The 18069-nt window shown below is 38.5% G+C and overlaps 2 protein-coding genes across 2 annotated transcripts; both read left to right on the top strand.

Moving 5' to 3' along the window:
- The first annotated feature begins 1712 nt into the window (after nucleotides 1-1712).
- On the top strand, nucleotides 1713-16903 carry LOC128979336 (trafficking protein particle complex subunit 13-like). The gene is made up of 7 exons (XM_054397553.1): nucleotides 1713-1788; nucleotides 9744-9812; nucleotides 10656-10755; nucleotides 12073-12157; nucleotides 12854-12981; nucleotides 13119-13191; nucleotides 16835-16903. Exons 1-7 carry the CDS (start codon nucleotides 1743-1745, stop codon nucleotides 16901-16903), a joined length of 570 nt encoding a protein of 189 aa, XP_054253528.1. The 5' UTR covers nucleotides 1713-1742.
- Nucleotides 4481-5290, top strand: SHLD3 (shieldin complex subunit 3). Its single transcript, XM_054398038.1, has one exon. The coding sequence runs from the start codon at nucleotides 4541-4543 to the stop codon at nucleotides 5288-5290; it is 750 nt and encodes a 249-aa protein (XP_054254013.1). The 5' UTR covers nucleotides 4481-4540.
- Nucleotides 16904-18069: the final 1166 nt, after the last annotated feature.

Below are 18069 nucleotides of genomic sequence, written 5' to 3'. Positions count from 1 at the left end.
AAAGTGCCATATCCACATGTTCTTGAACACTTCAGGAACAGTGACTCCACCTCCTCCTTGGGCCACCTCTTCCAATGTCCTAATGGCTACTTTTTCCATAAATAAATTTTTCTTAATATCCAGTATAAAGCTGCCCTGGCACCATTTCAGACCATTTCCTCTTGTCCTATCACCTGATACTAGAGAGAAAAGACTGACCTCCCACCTCACTACAACCTCTTTTCAGGCATTGTAGAGAATAACGAGATCTCTCTTCAGCCTCCTCTTCTCCAGACTAAACAATGCTCATAGTATTTGTTCTCTAGACCCTTCATCAGCTTCATTGCCCTTCTCTGAACATGCTCAAGCAATTCAATGTCTTTCCTGTAGTGAATGCTCCAAAACTGAACACAGTATTTGAGGCACTGCCTCACCAGTGCCTAATACAGGGGCACAACCACTTCTCTACTCCTGCTGGCCATGCTATTCTTGATACAGGCCAGGATGCTCATGTTCAGCCATCTGTCAACCAGCACTCTCAGGTCCTTTTCCACCAGGCAACTTTCCAGTCACTCAGCCCCAAGCCTTTTGCTAACAGGCCTGGTGTTCTGTAAATGAACCAGTTATTAGAGAACTTGAAGTCCTGCCAGAGACACCAGGCTTGGAGGCAAGTATTGATCTCCTGGCTATTCCTGTTTATTCCCTCATCACACCCCACAACTGGGAGGATAGAGGACAACACTACTTGCACTCACCATCCCTTAATCAGTCATCCCAATTCCATTAAGTCTCTTTTAACTGCCTTTGGACTTCTTGCCATTACTTCATTGCTGCCTACCTGAAAGATCAGCAGTGGATAGTGGTCTGAGAGCTGCACAAGGGAAGAAAGCTTTCTCCTCACATGGCTATGCCAAGCACCTGGGAGGCAGCAGAGTTCCTGAAGCCTGCATATTGGGCCTTCCACTCCTTTCACAAGTGAGTTGCCTATGACAATGACCCTTCTTTTATTCTTATCAGATTTTAATCTGAGGCCTACCCTGACCAAACCTCGGCAACTCATTGGTGATCCATCAACCTTGTCATTGTCTGCTTTCCTGTGCAGAGCAGTTACTGAGGGAACACGCATGTGGTGCCTGTTATCACAGAATCATAGAATGTTAGGGGTTGGAACAGACCTCTGGAGATCATCCAGTCCAACCCCCCTGCCAAGGCAGGGTGTAAAGCTGTTCACTGTGAATAAACCACACGTGCCTTGCTAGCAACTATGTCTGAACAGTAGCCAAAAGATTGACGATGCCTGGCCTGTGCTGGAAGTTCCCATTCAAGTAAAAGAAAAGGCTGTAAAAAGATACCAAAGACATTAAGGCTTAAGGAAACAAAGGATTTTTTGGGAGACATACTGACTTTGTGGGCAACTGTTTTTCAGACAACAGTCGTGTAAGCAAGCAGCTGCTCAGCTCAAGGGAAACGACCAGTGATGCACGGTTAACCCTAACTGAGCGTCACTCACCAGGGCGGTTGCACGTGGTAACGGGGGCTGCGCAGTGCTTTCTGGGGACTGTAGTTTCGCCCGCCGTGTCGGCGCGATGCCCTGCCGCGACGGTGACGAATTGCATGCTGGGATAGCTCTTTGCGGGGTTCGCGGTAGCTGCCGCGCCTGGGCATTGCATACGGAGTCGCCTCGTCTCTTCCGGCGGAGCGTTTTCGCCCACCCGGCAGCGTTTTGGCTGGCCAGCTGTCCCGTAGGAGTGAAGGTTGGCAGTATGGACGTTAATCAGCCCAAGCAGGAGCACTTGCTGGCCCTAAAAGGTACCGGCAGCGCGGCCCGCCGGGCCTGCTAATGCCCATCTACTCTCCTAGTCCGCATCTGCTGCTACAGCAGCGCCTCCACTGCACTTGCCCCCGCCCTTGGTCCGGCCCTGGCGCATAGGCAGCTCTGTGGTCAGGCCGGGCGCCGCGGTCTGTGGGATAAGGTGGCGGTGGTGAGCCGAGACGGCGCGGGCTCCGGGTTGCCAACCGGTCGTGGGAGATCGTGGTTTCCGAGGCGAGACCTGTTTTTCCCTCCGTTTTAGGAGAAGGTGGTGTGAGTGGCCCGGCAGGAGGGCCTAACAGTGGGGCGGGAGTAAAGCAAGCTGAGAGGGGTGTGGGACAGCAGGTACTGTAGGTGACAGAGGGCCCTACACACGGGTGCGCGCCTTGTTTGGTTGGGCCATCGAAGGTGTTAAGTGTATTCGGTTTTGCACAGGGAGTTAGAAGAAAATATTTCTTCAAAAGTTCTCCAGTTCCCTGCTGTCTTCTTTTGCTTGTTCGGGTTTTCCCCTTTTGATGTTTTTTGCTCCTTTAACCCTACGTTTAATGCACAGCAACTGGGTCTACAGCCTTGATTCAGTAATCACAAATAGTAAAAATAAAAATGTAGATGCCTCTTATGAGAGAAAACAAGAGAGCCCTGTAGGTAGTTTGGTAATAGTTAGCAAGTGAAATACTAAAAATATTTAATCTGCTTTGGCCTTGTTTTAATCAACAGATATCATAGTTGTTTTCCTTAATTATTGTTATTTATAAAATAAATACTACTAATTAAGTTGGTGTAGTGATTGTTTAAAATCTCAGCTCTGCAAGTTTTCTAAATTAGACTGCTTAAAGGGTAGACATGCCACTTTGGGCCATGGTTTAATGGTTGTGGTGGTGTTAGGTTGTTGGTTCTATGATTCTACGATTTCAAAGCTCACCATCTGCTCATGTAGTAGTTCTACAACACTCCTGGAGAGAGTTTTTGACTGCATGTCACAATAAAACGCATTAAATACAATTCAAGTATTAATAAACCCTTTTTCATATCTTGCACACACACACACACAAACAAAAGGGCAAAACCCAAGAACAAGAAATGTCATCAGCTGACATTTCAAATGCATTTTGATAGTAATTGATTCAAAGCATGAAGTTTTATGATGGATCCCAAAACTAAGTAGTGTGCTCAGATGGCCAAGAAGGCTAACAGCATCCTTGTGTGTATCAGAAATAGTGTGGCCAGCAGGACCAGAGACATGATCATGCCACTGTATTCAGCACTGATGAGGTTGCACCTTGATTACTGTATTCGATTTTGGGCCTCTCACTGCATGAAAGACGCTGAGGTGCTGGAGCAGGTCGGCAAAGCTGGTGAAGGGCCTGGAGAACAGGTCTCATGAAGAGCAGCTGAGGGAGCTGGGATTGTTCAGCCTGGAGAAAAAGGGGCTTGGGGGTTACCTTATTGCTCCCTAAATATACCTGAAACAACATGTTGGTGTCTCGCAAATTTTGTCTCTTCTCCCAAGTAAAAGATGTTAGCATGAGTCACCATCTGTGGAAGTTATTAAAAGCTGTATAAATGGGGTGCTGAGAGACATGGTTTAGTGGTGACTTGATAGTGCTAGTTTAATGGCTGGACTTGATTTTAAAGGCATTTTCCAATCCAGATGACTACATGATTCTATGATTTAGCTTTTGTAAGATACCAGTATAATCCTTGGCCTTGTGCTGAATTTTGTGTGGTGTCCAAGCTGCAGATTTTGTAAAAGAAGTGAGAAAGGTAACGGTTGCTTTGTGTTGTGCCTCTTTTAAATAAAATCTTGACAGTGTTATTGATCTGAATACAATTTTATGTTCCTTATCTCTGGCAGGACATGTGAAATGATTGAAAAACAGGAGAGGAAGAGAATGCATGTCATGTTATGCTTGATAAGCAGTGCTTGTAATTCTACACACACACCTCCCCTCATCACCACCACCTTCTACTCCTCTCACATTTGAGATAATCTTTGAGTGGAAGAAAGCAACAATGTATGAAATTGTGAAGTCTTTTAGGTATTTTAATTGTTCAAAAAGTTTAATGAATTAAAGACTTATCCGGCCCTTAAGGGCTAAAAGGATGGTTGCAAGTATTGCTCAGAAGCTTTGAGATTAAAACTAAATATGTACTTTGATAGGAAATGGAAGCAGACAACTTCAATTTGCCTATAGCACTTCCCTTTTAACCTGTGAGTTTAAAAACCACTCTATTGTTCAGTACTATTTCAGGAAGGATTTTTGTAATACATGAGGTTTTGAGTTGCTATATATGCTCTGTTTTAAGTGGAGGGGGATTTTTCTAATAAACCAGATTTGTTTGGTAAATTCAAGTAAGAGCAAGTATGAGATAGTGACAGTGAAAGAATCCTCTTGGGAAGGACAGTATTAAGTAAACTGCATGAGTACGGATAATGTTCAGTGTACTTACTGGTGATGATGAAATACAGTCACTAAAGTTCAATTCGGATACAATAGAATGTTCTTATCTCCATCTTGCTTGTTTTTACTCTGTGTTGTTTTTTTCATAAAATCTCCTAGCAATGTTTTTCTTAATATGGTAGTATCTTACTTTTTTATAATACTTCTGCTTTAGGTCCTGTTTTCTACTGATCTTTGCAACACAAGGCAAGGAAATTCTTGTAAATAAGATGTTTCAGTCTAGATTTGCGAATCCTAATCAAGAGACTGATATTTTTCTTAAGAATAAAGGAATTCCTAATGTACAAGCATGGAAGTGGTCTTGCATTATCGACCATATCAGAGAGATCAAATAAAACTGCAGAAATTTGCAGAAGCAGCAGTGAAAGAGTTCCCCATTCGTCAGTTACCAAGATTTGCACCCTGGTTTCCAAATGATTTAAGCGGACTTCCTCTCAAACCAAAAAAGAGGCCACCTGTTATTTCTTTTGAGGAAGCAGAAGAATTGAAACAGCTTTCTACACCTTCAGTCTGTGTTACACGATCTCCTGATTATGACTGCACAAAAAATCTCCTTGAGTTTCAGTCTAATGTGAAATACCGACAGACTTTAACACAAGCACAAACAGTTCACAGATCAATTAACTTGGAGAGTCAAGGAGAACCACCACCAAATGGAAAACAAAAATTGAAAAGATCTTGGAGTGTCTCTCTGCCTTGCCCTAAGCTTAAAGAAAAGATTCTCCCTTTATCTCAAGAACTGCGAAATAATTTGGAAAGACTAAAACTACATGCATTTTATCGAGCAAAGTGGACAATTGAGCAGTCTGTTTGTAATAATCAAAATTTGGAGGACATTTGGATAAAATTGAATAGGCTTATCAAGCAGAATGAATTGCCATCTTGCAATGCTACTATCCAAAGATCTGTGGGACAGATATGGATTTTCTGTGATATATTTTACTGTGAATATGTTAGAAATGTTCTTAGGAAAAAGCTGTGCCTTACTGATAAAATGAATTTGCTTGTGCATAAATTTGGAGTTATATTTAGCTTATAATTGTAAGATAGACTTTCATTATAAAATTGCTGTCTAAAGCACTAGACTTTTTAAGCAACTTAGAATATATCTTAGAACAACTGATGAGTTAGCAGAAACCCACTTAATGCTACTTTGCTACATTTTTTGACCTAATAACATGTTTATTTAACTTTGTTTTGTCAAGAGACTTATGAATGGTTCTGTTAAGATTAGTATGTTTCTATTTGTCTTCGTACTGCATTTTGTGGCTTTTGTCTAAGTTGGTGGTCTAAACTAAAAAAAAGTAAAAATCCCAAACTATTACAGCAAGCTGTGTCAGATTATAAATTTATGCTTCCAGTGAAGTACCTTAGTTCTTTGAAAGTGGGAGAAGGAAGAATATTTTTGAGTTATCTTCACTGTAAGGATCTGTAATTATTTTTGACACTGAGATATGCCAAGATCTGATTAATTCCTGAGAGCAGTGTGTGGGTTTTTATTTAATGAAGGCATAGCCATCACATGAAATAAACGCTTAACTTCCTGTTGCATGTATATGCTGTATTAGTAATGTTATCCATATTTTCCCATAAATATTAATGAAAGTTTCAGTGAAAGTTCCATGCTGAAAAGTAATAAACAACTTGACATTTACCGTTTCAAGACTTTGGTAATAAGATTTTATTTTTTTTCCTGGTGTTTCTGGTCTTTATATTTGTCTCTATATTTGGGGACAAGAAAGCACTGACTTCCAGCAAGTCAAGAAATCAGACTTCTATCTGTAAACCTCTGTTTGTTGTCATTATGGAAAGTAAAGGTCTCTGAGCACTTGAGTCCATTTCATGATGATATAAGGCTGAGCTCAGCATGATTTTTTTTTTTGTCACCTGAAAGAATAAAGTGGCTCAAGGTCATGCTGTCTATGCTCAATTCAATGTCTGGAGAGCAGTTAAACTGAGACCAATATGAGTGCAAGGGTCAATGTTTCTTTTAGACACCTGTGCTAACTCCATTTGATTTTTGCTGTACCTGGAGGTCAAGGTCTGGGACATCTGGAAAGGGGGGGAAAATAACTGAATTGTATTTGTTAATTTGTAGATAGTCTTTGTAACACTGATCAAATAAAAGTATGTGTCAGCACAACAGACACCTCCATGTAAAAACTACATAAATCCACTTGGACTTTATTTTTTTTTCTTTTATGACATCCTTATCTTGAAATAATTGCTGTTTACTTTAGGCATTACATGGGGAATACAGATCTGTCAGTCTTGACCTCAATGCAGGGGAGAGTCTTGGAGCAGATTTAGTAAAGCCTTTGACACTCACAGCATCCCCCTAGAGAAACTGGTTTGGATGGGTGGATGCTGCACTGGTTTTAAGAACTGGCTGAAGGGAGTTTAGCTGATGGCCAATCACAAGTGGTGTTCCACAGGGCTCAGCACTGGGACCAGTTCTATTTAATATCTATATCAGTAATTAGGACAAGGGGATTGAATGCACCCTCAGTAAGTTTGCAGACACCAAGCTGAGTGGCAGTGTTGGTCTGGTAGAGAGTAGGAAGGATCTACAGAGGGACGGAGGCTGGATCGATGGCCAAGTGTCAGGTCCTGCATTTAGGTCATGAGAACCCCATGCAATGCTGCGGGCTTGGGACAGAGTGGCTGGAAAGCTGCCGGCAGAGAAAGCTGGGTGGTGGTGTGTGTGTGTGTGTGTTGATTGATAGCCATATGATATGAGGCACAAGTGTGCTCAGGTGGCCAAGGATGCCAACACTATCCTGCCCTTAGTATCAGGAATAGTATGACAAGCAGGACTAGAAAAGTTATTATCCCCCTGTACGCAGCACTGGTGAAGCCACCGCTTGAGTACTGTATTCAGTTTTGGGACCCTCACTACAAGAAAGACATTGAGGTCCTTGAGTGGATCTAGAGAAGGCCAATGAATATGTTGAAAGGTCTGGACAATAGGTCTTATGATGGGTGGCTGAGGGAACTGGGATTGTTTAGTCTGGAGAAAAGGAGTCTCTCTGAGGAGAGGGAGCTTGCTCTCTGCAGAAACCTGAAAGAAGGTTTCAGAGAGGTGGGTGTTGGTCTGTTCTCCTAATAATGAGTAATAGAATGAGAGGAAATGTCCTCAAGTTACACCAGAGAAGGTTTTGATAGGATATTAGAAGAAACTTCTTCACTGGAAGGGTTATCAAACACTGGAATAGGCTCCCCAGGAAGGTGATTCGAATCACTGTCCCTTAAGGTGTTTAAAAGATACATAGATGTGCTAAAGGATGTGGGTTAGCATCCGACTTGATAGAGTTAGATGATGACTGAACTTGATTTTATAGGGCTTTGCCAACCAACATGATTCTGTGATTCTAGATACCCTTTTCGTAGTTTAAGCTCATTGCTCACTTTAGACTGTTCACATGTTGCTAATCTGACTGGATGTTAAAGGGGTCTTACGTTGAGCCCCCTTATATTTGAGATGCTTGTGACATTGTGTGTTACCACCTGGCAAATTGACATAAAATGCTGTCTAGACTAACTAGGGACTTTTATCAGTTTTAAAGCCCATATAGCCAACTTATGCCACTGATACTAGTTTTCTGAGCTTAAGAGTATCAAAGTTTCTTTGTGTGCCAGCATTTTTGAAGGTATGTTGGAGTGGAATGTGGTGTGATTTGAATTTTTATTTGATGTTGTAGTTTGTGTCTACATCATGAAATGACAAAATGTTTTGTAATATTAATTTATTAGCCCTATTAAATGTGATAACCTACATATCTTATTTGTGTTTTGACTTCATTCCGTGATCTATTTATTTATTGTTTTAAAACATTCCCAAACTTGGTCTGTAGCTTCTTTTAGGAACAGTCAGCAGCTAGTTCATATGGGCTTAGTGTGGATTTGAATAAAATTACGTAATTTTAGTAATACAGTCCCACTATATTTGTTTAACGTACTGACAAAATAGCTAAATAAACATCTTCATAAACAGAAGAAGAGATCGATGTCACTGTTCAGCTTAGCTGCCGCTTTTTGCTGCTTTGAGTTGGCGTGTATAACTGATACATGCACTGCCTAGCTTTGAGCTTCTCAGTGGGATAACTGTCAGTGAAGACCACTCTTGGTTTCTCTGCAGAATTATCACTGTAGTCTTGGGTAGTGTTTTGGTTTGACTACAAACCATCACAGGTAGCACCAGTTTACAAGCTGAAGTCCAGACTTTTGTTTTGAACTCTTCCAGAAATACATAGTTCACATGCACTTACAATTAATTTTTTATCTTTTTCCTTTTGAGTGTTGAATATGGTCCTCCATTTACTCTGTTTGGCGTATTCAGGAGCTTTTTATTTACCTTGTAGTTCTAAGCTATCAGAGGTCATGCTTTTCAACTTTTCACCATTACCACCATTATCTTTTTTTTTTTTCCTAATCTGAAAACTGAGATTTGGTTCTATCTTTACTGATTTGCATAGGTCTGCTGTACTGTAGTGTAAGTTATTGTGAAACAAGGCAACATACTACACCAAAAAGTGTATTTTACAGAACTGAAAATAGTGAATGCTCACCAGATGTACAAATGTATCGTAAGTGTAAAAACACAACACATATATCAGTGCAAGGATGTTGATTGTTTTTTGCAGTCTAATCCTTTAATTTTAGTTTTCAGAAATTATATGGGGTTTATGTTAAGTTTTGAAGAAAAAAACACATTGGTGATTTTCACATATTCAGACCAACACCTAAGGTTACAAATGCTTAACTCTGTTTCTGATTAGGGCAATTTGTTCATATGACTAGGGAAGAATTCTTTATCAGCAACAAAAATATGTAATACAAATAAAAATCATGTAATTTTGAGTACTTTGAGTTAAAATAGCCTTGGAAAGTACCACTTTCTTGAAATAGAGGGGTTTTAGTAGCAAAATCTTTATGATTTTGATTTTGTTAGTATTGATAAAATAGGGGTTTTGTGTATTCCAGAAGTTTTTGTGGTGATTTTGCTGGTTTGAGTTTAAAGTTCATGGCTAAAATAAAGGTGGTTATATAAGTAATATAGACTTTTAGACTTGTTACTCTATCTTATATATGTTTGGGGTGTAAATGCAGTTCCTGATAGCTTGGTATCTGATTGAAAGGGTCCATACTGGTCATTGTGTCCCATTCTACAGCAACTGAGGATCACAGAACAGGTGCTTGTCCTGGTGCCCACAAGGCACTTAACTCTGCAACAGATATAAGACCCTTAGCACATAAGATTGAAAGCAGTAGATGTTAGTGTTGTGGGGGAATAAAGCAAGAGGTAGAAATGGCATCACAAATGCTCTTCGTTGCATTAAAAAAAGGTATGTGATCCAAAAAGTTGTTACTCTTTTTCAGGTTAAGATTTGGTAGTTTGGTTTGGGTTTTTTTGTAGAAGGAGTGCAAGACAAAATTACAAATAAATGTAAAAATATTTAGTTGACCTTTGGTTTATTTTCTGATTTTTGCAGTGATGAGGTTAACCAAACCTACTTTATTCACTAATATTCCAGTGACTTGTGAAGAAAGAGATTTGCCAGGTATGTCTTTTCTACTGGTTGATTGGTAAGTACATATTACCAGATTTAAGTAACGTGAGCATCTGAGACTGAGACAAAGAGTCATATGACCTCACATAGTAATATGAAAGAGCAATATATGTGTGGTAATGACTATAGGAAAGTACCCAGGTGCACTCTGCAACTCTTTGCCTACAGCTTTGAAAGCTTGGTGATGATATTGCAAACACGTGACCTCAAGATGCGAGGCAGTTGTGAGGGAGAAACATGTACTTGTAGAAAGTTTGGTGTTACTACCTTCTTTAAGTGGAGAGAATGTGCTGGTAATGAGAAACAATGCATGAATATTATGTGTAGAATTATTTTTCAAGAATCACTGCTTTTGAATTGTGTTATGCTTGCTGTATAGTCCTAAATTGGAACCCTCTTGGGTAGCCCCCAGTAATAGTTGCAGTCTAGGAGTCAAGTATAGGAGAGAGGCAAAGGAAAGATGAAAGAAAAGAAAATTGTGTGGAAATACAAAGCAAGCAGGGGAACAGAAAGGGGGTTGATTAGTTCTGTTATATAACGTGCTTCGCTTGGTCAGAATTCGACTTTAGTGTTTAGTGTTAATTTGAGCAGTGCCTTTGGGATTATGCCCTTCAGTATATATATACTGACTGATTTATTGATGTGTCTGGTAGTAAATTACAATTTTTAGTGAGGCCTATAGCTATGTATTTTGTCCCTAACCAAGTTCAATGTAAAATATGTATGTCTAAAATAAATTGCATCTAAGTAAGAGATTAAGTGTCATAGTTTAAATGTCAACAAAGCTTTAGACTAAGAAAATATCTAGATACTAGCAATTTGGTATTTCTACAGGTAGTCTGTTTAACCAGCTCATGAAAGATGATCCTTCCACTGTAAAGGGAGCAGAAACTTTGATGCTAGGAGAAATGCTGACTTTGCCTCAAAATTTTGGGTAAGATGGAGTTAGTGTAACTGTCACATACAAGGTTTAGGATTCGTTTAATGATAATGTGTTTAATAGTCTTCTGTCTGAATATTATTGTTATACAATGAGGTGTTCTATCATTAAAAAATAATCTGTGGCTTGATGTGTTTTTTGACATGATATGTGAATGTGTGCTGCCTCATGTTCCTTGTCTGTGGCCTGGCTCTGAGTGAAGTAAGGATTTAACTTGGACAGAAATATCCAGCTGTCGGTGAATTTCTAACTAATGCACTATTAGAAGCCGCACATTAACAGATTGCGTTGGGTTGGAAGACACCCTCAAAGGTCATCTTGTCCAACCCCCCTGCAGTGAGCAAGGACACCTCCAACCAGATCAGCCTGCCCAGGGCCACAAAGAGTATGATCTTGAATGTCTCCAGGGACAAGGCCTCAACCACATCCCTGGGCAACCTGTTCCAGTATTTAACCTCCGTCATTGTAAAGAACTTTCTCCCTATGTCCAACCTAAATCTACCCTGCTCCAGTTTAAAACCATTGCCCATTGTCCTATCACTTCAAGCCCTTTCTAAGCAGTCCCCCAGCCTTCCTGTAGGTCCTCTTCAGGCATTAGAACATAGTTATGAAGTCTCCCTGGAGCCTTCTCTTCTGCAGGCTGATCAGCCACAATTCTTCCAGCATTCTTTATGGGAGAGGTGCTCCAGCCCTCTGATCATCTCTGTGGCCCTCCTCTGGACCTGCTCCAGCAGGTCCATGTCTCTCTAATGTTGGAAGCCCCAGAGCTGGACACAATAGTCCAACTGAGGTCTTGCAAGAGCAGAGTAGAGGGGCAGAATCACCTCTCTTGACCTGCTGGCTATGCTTCGTTTGACGCAGTCCAGGATGCGAGTGGCCTTCTGGGTTTCAAGTGCGCATTGTTGGCTCATGTCCAGCTTCTTGTCCACCACTATCCCCAAGTCCTTTTCTTGAGTGCTTCTCTCAGTTTTATCATCCCCCAGCCTTTATTGATATCTTACATGAACTGAATTTACTGCAGTGATTTTTTGTGGATAGTGTATGCCATCTTCTCACATTTTTATCTAGCAAAAAATTCTGATACTTTTGTTTTCTTCTGGAGTTTGTCTTGGAAGAGTGACTTTTGGAAGTATGGGTGTGAAAATGTCAGCATACTTTCAGGATCTGATGTGGCAAAGAAGTGTGTGCATGTGCCTCTGTGTGTGTGTGTATATGTATATATATATTAGAACTTAAAAGATTTTCTGTGAAATGTTTTGCGTGTTTAAAAAATAGTACTACTAAATATTTTTTGTTTCTTTTTTAACACAGAAATATATTTCTGGGAGAGACTTTTTCCAGTTACATTAGTGTACACAATGATAGTAATCAAGTTGTCAAGGACATACTGGTGAAGGTATATGAAGATAAATCTACTTACTTGATTTATTAAAAAAATATGCTGAGTATGTTTTCTGACAATGTCTTGTATGTTTAATGCTGGTATATGGACTTCAGGAAATATCTGTCACTATTTCCAATTCAGAAGATATATGTGAAATTGGAAACAATAATGCATAAAGATAGAAATGATGTTAGAAATCTTCAAAGGTTAAATGAAAAACTATGATTGTATTAAAAAAAAGATGTTGTAAAGCTTCTATGGAAAACTAGAGCAGAAAAACTCTGACAGCTTAAAGACTGGAGTTCTATTCACTTACGTGCACTTTGAATGAACTTCTGTAAAGCATGTATTGACTTGCATTTTGCTTATATTTCAAAAGATTCTTTTTTCTAGTTCCTTTTTTTTTCATTTTCTGCTGAACAAATAATACACTGAGCATAAGAAATTCCAGAAGTCATTGTGGAACTCAATGTAAAAAGTAATTGGAGATTTTATAAACCACATGTTGAAGGTTTAGATCATTTATATATATTTCAGAGCTTGTTTTCATCTTGGACAGTGTCTAGCATTTTAATGTGTCTTAATTATGTATTCAAAAGCATGTGGGATACAAAATGCTCATCAAAACCTTACATTATAAAGTTATTTTTCTTTAGATTGGTTTAAGTAGTTGCAGTTCTAGCCAATGCTTTGTTTTTCTGTCCCCAGGCTGATCTACAGACAAGTTCTCAGCGCTTGAACCTTTCAGCTTCTAGTGCCGCAGTGGCAGAGCTTAAGCCCGACTGTTGCATTGATGATGTGATTCATCATGAAGTAAAAGAGATAGGAACACACATGTGAGATTTTAATTTTGTCTATGATTAAGTGAGCTGAAATGAAACTGCAGCACATGCATGTTATTCTGTTGCTGCTTTGATGCAGACACAAAATCTAAAGTAATTCAATATATTTTTTAAAACAATGTTTCTTTCAGCTTAGTTTGTGCAGTAAGTTACACTACGCAGACAGGAGAGAAGATGTACTTCAGAAAGTTCTTCAAATTTCAGGTATTGCACCAAGTGTTCTACTCTATTTAGACAACCATTTTGAAACATTTGATGCTTCAAAAGCACTTTTGCACACTAAAAATCTATTTGATTTTTAAAAGTGAACTGATGAAACCCATTGCTTCAAACTTCACAGGAGCTGATGGTTTCTAGTTACCATGCAGTTAAACATGTCAGAAAAATATTGCATCATACAATTTTTATTAATTTACTGGGAAAGAAAAATTTATTTTTTAACCCTCCTGGTTTTATAGCACTCAGCTTTATGATTGTTTTAAAACAGACCAGTTATTGCTCATTCTGACTTTGACCCATCTAGCCTTTGAATTTAGACTGTAAAATTTCAATTTTTCTTTTAGTGCGTATAATCTTTTTTAAACTGGAACTTAGCAGTTTGTTTTTTAAAGGAAACTAAGCAAAGAAGTCTGTTGTGTTATGTCTGACTAATGTCCACGGAAGTAATTGATAGAGTTAGAAGCTTGGTTACTTGTCATACTTGAGATTGGAGTAAATGTTTAACTGTGTATTTGATGGGTATTTGTATTTTAGAGAAATATTCTGAGACTTGGATAACTATGGGCTCTTTCCCATGTAATGGAAATATTAGGGTATGTGCTTTACAGAGGACATTTTTAGGTGTTCTCACAGAGTGTCTGGCAACACAGGAGCATTATAGAATTGAGATCTGTATATTTTGCAAGTTGCAGGTGATTTAATTTTGCACTTTTTGTAGTATTCTACCTAGATGATTCAGAGAAAAACATCTCAGGCCATTTGAAAACTAAATTGCCAAGCTCTATAAGGAATGCCCAAGTGCTAGACCTTACAGCCTTGAAATGGCAGGTATTGATTAGCCAAAGATGTCTCCAAATAATCCAAGGGAAAAGAATTCCATATTAATTTTCATGTTTCACTATCCTCTGAATCCAGAAACCCTGCAGGGTTTCTTGATCTTTATTGAAACTGATTTTCATCTTTGTGTGTTTTGTCTTGCTCTCCTTGTGAAACTGTTTCCCTTCCAACTTCTCCATTCTTTGTCCCTGGGAAGTTCAGTCCTACTGTTCCCTATAGGCTTTCTCTGGTCACTGACATACGCATCTTCAGGCTTCTGGTTCTCACCTTCTTTCCCTTCCCTACCCCTTGTTCCTGCTAGAGCCTTGTTCAAGACATTGATTTGTCTTCTTTAGGTTTGATATGGAAACTTATCTGTGTGCATTTTCCAGGGGTCTGCATGCATATTGTAATACCTGTGGTTTTTAACTGAATCCAACAAAGGCAATTTTATGTGAAAATAGCTAGGGCCAGCTATCTGCCAAATATGAATCACTTCCTTCAAAGAAGGAAGCAAAAGCACCTTTCAAAAACTGTATAGAATCATAATCATAGAATTCTTTAGGTTGGAATAGACTTGCAAAATCATCAAATCCAACCATTAACTGCCAAGTCCACCAGTAAACCACATCATTAACATAGGCACTTCAACCCCGTTCTGTAAGTACATTCTGATTCATTATAAGAGAAACACTTCCCTGAGTGGTTTTTTTGGTGATTTAAAAAAAATTTGACGTAGAGACAGCAGCTAGAAAATATGAGAACAAACAAAAAGAAATGTTAGAAACAACTGAACAGTGTCTTTACAATGGAAATTGATGGCTGCCAATGACTGAGGTGTCACCAGCACAATGTATTACATATGTTTTAGATAACTAAAAACCTATTTTGTCTTTGACAGATTTTCAACTTTTTCAGTTATGCTTTCTAGGATATTTTAAGCTGATCTGCTGTTACAGTTGTTTTCAAACAGCTTTTTTCTGAACTGTTGTATGTATTTTAATACTGATCAATAGTGCCTTTTTGTTCCAAAGCTTTCTCTAGAGTAAATAACACCATTATGTTTGTATGGAGAAGGATCGATACTTACCAGGGTTTAGATGTTGTTTGGTTTTGTAGCAGGGTTATGAACTTCACAATGATTATTTTATTTATGTTTGAATGCCACTTTACATTTACTGGAATTAATGGAAAGACTCTGCTTATCAGAAAAAGCTGATATTACCATTTAGGGAAATTAATGAAGCTCACTGAACCAAAATATTTTAGAAAAAACCCACTCAACCAACAAACACCTAAACTAAAATTTTGACCTTTATTCTGATTAGAGAGAGGTAGTTATGATCACTTGAAAGATTTTAACATTATTCCTGTTATTATGCAAAAATCTCTGTGAAGGCTACTTGAATTTCAGAGCTAAAAAATGTGTTCACAACTTGGAACTTTAGGGATCTCACTGAATTACAGAATTAACCAGTTTGGAAAAGATCTTCACGATCATCAAGTCCAACCTATGACCCAACACCGTCTAATAACTAAACCACACACGAGGTGCCTCATCTAGTCTTCTTTTAAACATTTCCGGGGATGGTGACTCTACCACCTCCCTGTCAGTCCATCCCAATGGCCAAGCACTCTTTCTGAGAAAAATGTCTTCCTAACCTCCAGCCTAAACCTCCCCTGGCACAGCTTGAGACTGTGTCCTCTCATTCTGTCACTGGTTACCTGGGAGAAGAGACCAACCCCCACCTGGTACAACCTTCTTTCAGGTAGTTGTAGAAAGCAATAAGGTCTTCCATGAGCCTCCTCTTCTCCAGCCTAAACAACCCCAGCTTCCTCAGCCACTCCTCATAGGGCTTGTGTTCCAGATCCCTCACCAGGCTTGTTGCCCTTCTCTGGACATGTCTGAGCATCTCAACATCTTTCTTATACTGAGGGGCCCAGAACACATATGTCAATAAAACATATGTCAGACATAATCAGAACACATATGTCAGCAAAAGAAAAGTTTCCCTGTGTAAAGGGAAATAAATGTTTTCATCAAGATAATTTAAATTTGTTTCCTTGAAGTATAATAGAGAATTTTTTCCTTCAGTTACATAAGTGTTTATCCATTTCATATTTGAAGTATTAACTGTAGTGGCTTTATGCACAAAATTCAAGCACTTAAGAACAACACTTTATTATCACTTTTTATGTCATCAAATTATTTTCTCTTGCTGATTTAATCTCATGCAATTAAAATGTTTTATTATTTTTATTTCTTGTACCATTTGCATTTTCAAGAAGGAAGCAAAGCATAGTAATGGTTCATTGCATAAACTAATCACATGAATAGTTCTCTATGTAATCTATTTTTAGAGAAGCCCTCATCAACTGTTGCTGCAGAACCCTTGAAGGACTTGTAAATGTTACATGGTTCTTGCTCATTCTTGAAAACAAGTGCAGACCACTTCAGGATAGAAGATGGATGTAATGTTATTTTAAAGACATAGATCTACTTAGTGCACTGAGATTGTCCAGTTTTGTAAAATGCCAGTGCTTAGGAGGAGAAGTGAATGTTTTAAATCTGAGAAAACTGCTTAATAGCAAATCAATCAAGTTTGCAAATAAGCAGCAGTGAGTATATACTCTGAACTCTGATTTTTTTTTTTAGCTGAGTTGATTGTGTTATACATTGCATTAGGCATCTTTTCTGCATAAAATCTACAAGAAATAATACTTTAATAAAAATCCTGGCAGTTGTAACCAGTTGATGCTGAAGTTCTCCAAGAAACCAGATGTCAGTCTCTCTGTTTTCTATTTCACTTAGGTTCTTAAACCACTAGATGTGAAAACCAAATTCTACAATGCTGAGGTAAGCGAGAGCTGTGTGTGTTAATTCTGGTGTGCTGGGTTCATTATATATTTAGATTAAATTAACAAAGCTTCTTAAATACATGTTTCTGAGAAAGATGATCAGTTCAGGCCAAAAAAAAGTGGTGCATTTGTATTATTTAAAAATAGATATACTTCTGATAACAGAGGGAAAGTGGTGGTAACTAAGGCAAACATGTTGGGAACTTTAATTCACCTGACTGAATTTTGTGTATTTTCCATATTCCCATGAACAAAAATACTAGCACTGTTTGCTTTTATATTTAGGCTGATAGACTACTTACTGTAAGTGAGATTAATTGTTCACAAAGCAGATAATAAATTACCAGACTTCTTCACAATATTGAGAGAAGAGAAGGGAAAAATAACAATATTAATTTCTCCTCTACAAATTCCGGAGGCAAAATCTGTCTTGTTCAGAACTGTGGAGGAAACTTTCCATAAAGGTTTTACCTCTGTTGTGAATGAATGGCATGTAAATTATGAAACATGTAGTAGATCCTGTGTAATGTATTTAGAAGGAGAATAAATCAATGCCTGATTTAAATATGATAGTACAGAGGAAGATAAAAAGGAATGTTCCTAAAAGTATCTTGGTACATATATCTAGGCCACAGGCTTCAGTGCTGAGGTTGACCAGGTGTGAGATGCCCTAGTTAAGGTCAGAACATAAGCCCAATGCTTTGTAGAACTGGTATTATTCACAAATAGGAATGTATGGAAATGTCTCCTGCTGTGGTTTAAGAACAAAAATAATCCCAAGAAAGTAAGTAATGCCTCTGAGAAGAAATAAAACCTCCATTTTGTGTGTGTGTATTATATTATTGTTTCATATTGAAAATATGTGGTGGGGAAAGAGGGAGAGATAATTGTGAATTGAATGTTGATGTCTCTACTTCCTGTGTGTGTTTTTATTTTTTGTGCTGAAACAGTAATGAATGGAAATAAAGACCTTTTTAAGATAAATTTTGGGCAAAGGTTTTGACATAGATCAAAAGTAGTATTTTCTTACAAAATTGTTTTATTGACTGGCATTGATAAGGGACTTAATAAACTCATTCCTTTATTAAGCCACCAACTCCTCATGATGAAAATCTATTAGGAACTTTGCTGTATGAGGTTTTTTCCCCCTTTTTTTTTGTCCACCTGTAGAGGTGTTAAAAGGCTGAT

The sequence above is a fragment of the Indicator indicator genome, chromosome Z, assembly GCF_027791375.1.
Source record: "Indicator indicator isolate 239-I01 chromosome Z, UM_Iind_1.1, whole genome shotgun sequence".
NCBI lineage: Eukaryota > Metazoa > Chordata > Aves > Piciformes > Indicatoridae > Indicator > Indicator indicator.
Note: the sequence above shows the minus strand (reverse complement) of the source record. Positions and strands in the feature narration are given on the sequence as shown.

Bases quoted from the DNA above. Each gene is read 5' to 3' on its own strand.
- LOC128979336 (XM_054397553.1), top strand. From the start codon at position 1,743: ATGGACGTTAATCAGCCCAAGCAGGAGCACTTGCTGGCCCTAAAAG. The intron at 1,789-9,743 runs GTACCGGCAGCG...TGATTTTTGCAG, and splicing joins GCACTTGCTGGCCCTAAAAG to TGATGAGGTTAACCAAACCT. The intron at 13,192-16,834 runs GTATTGCACCAA...TATTTCACTTAG, and splicing joins GAAAGTTCTTCAAATTTCAG to GTTCTTAAACCACTAGATGT.
- SHLD3 (XM_054398038.1), top strand. From the start codon at position 4,541: ATGGAAGTGGTCTTGCATTATCGACCATATCAGAGAGATCAAATAAAA.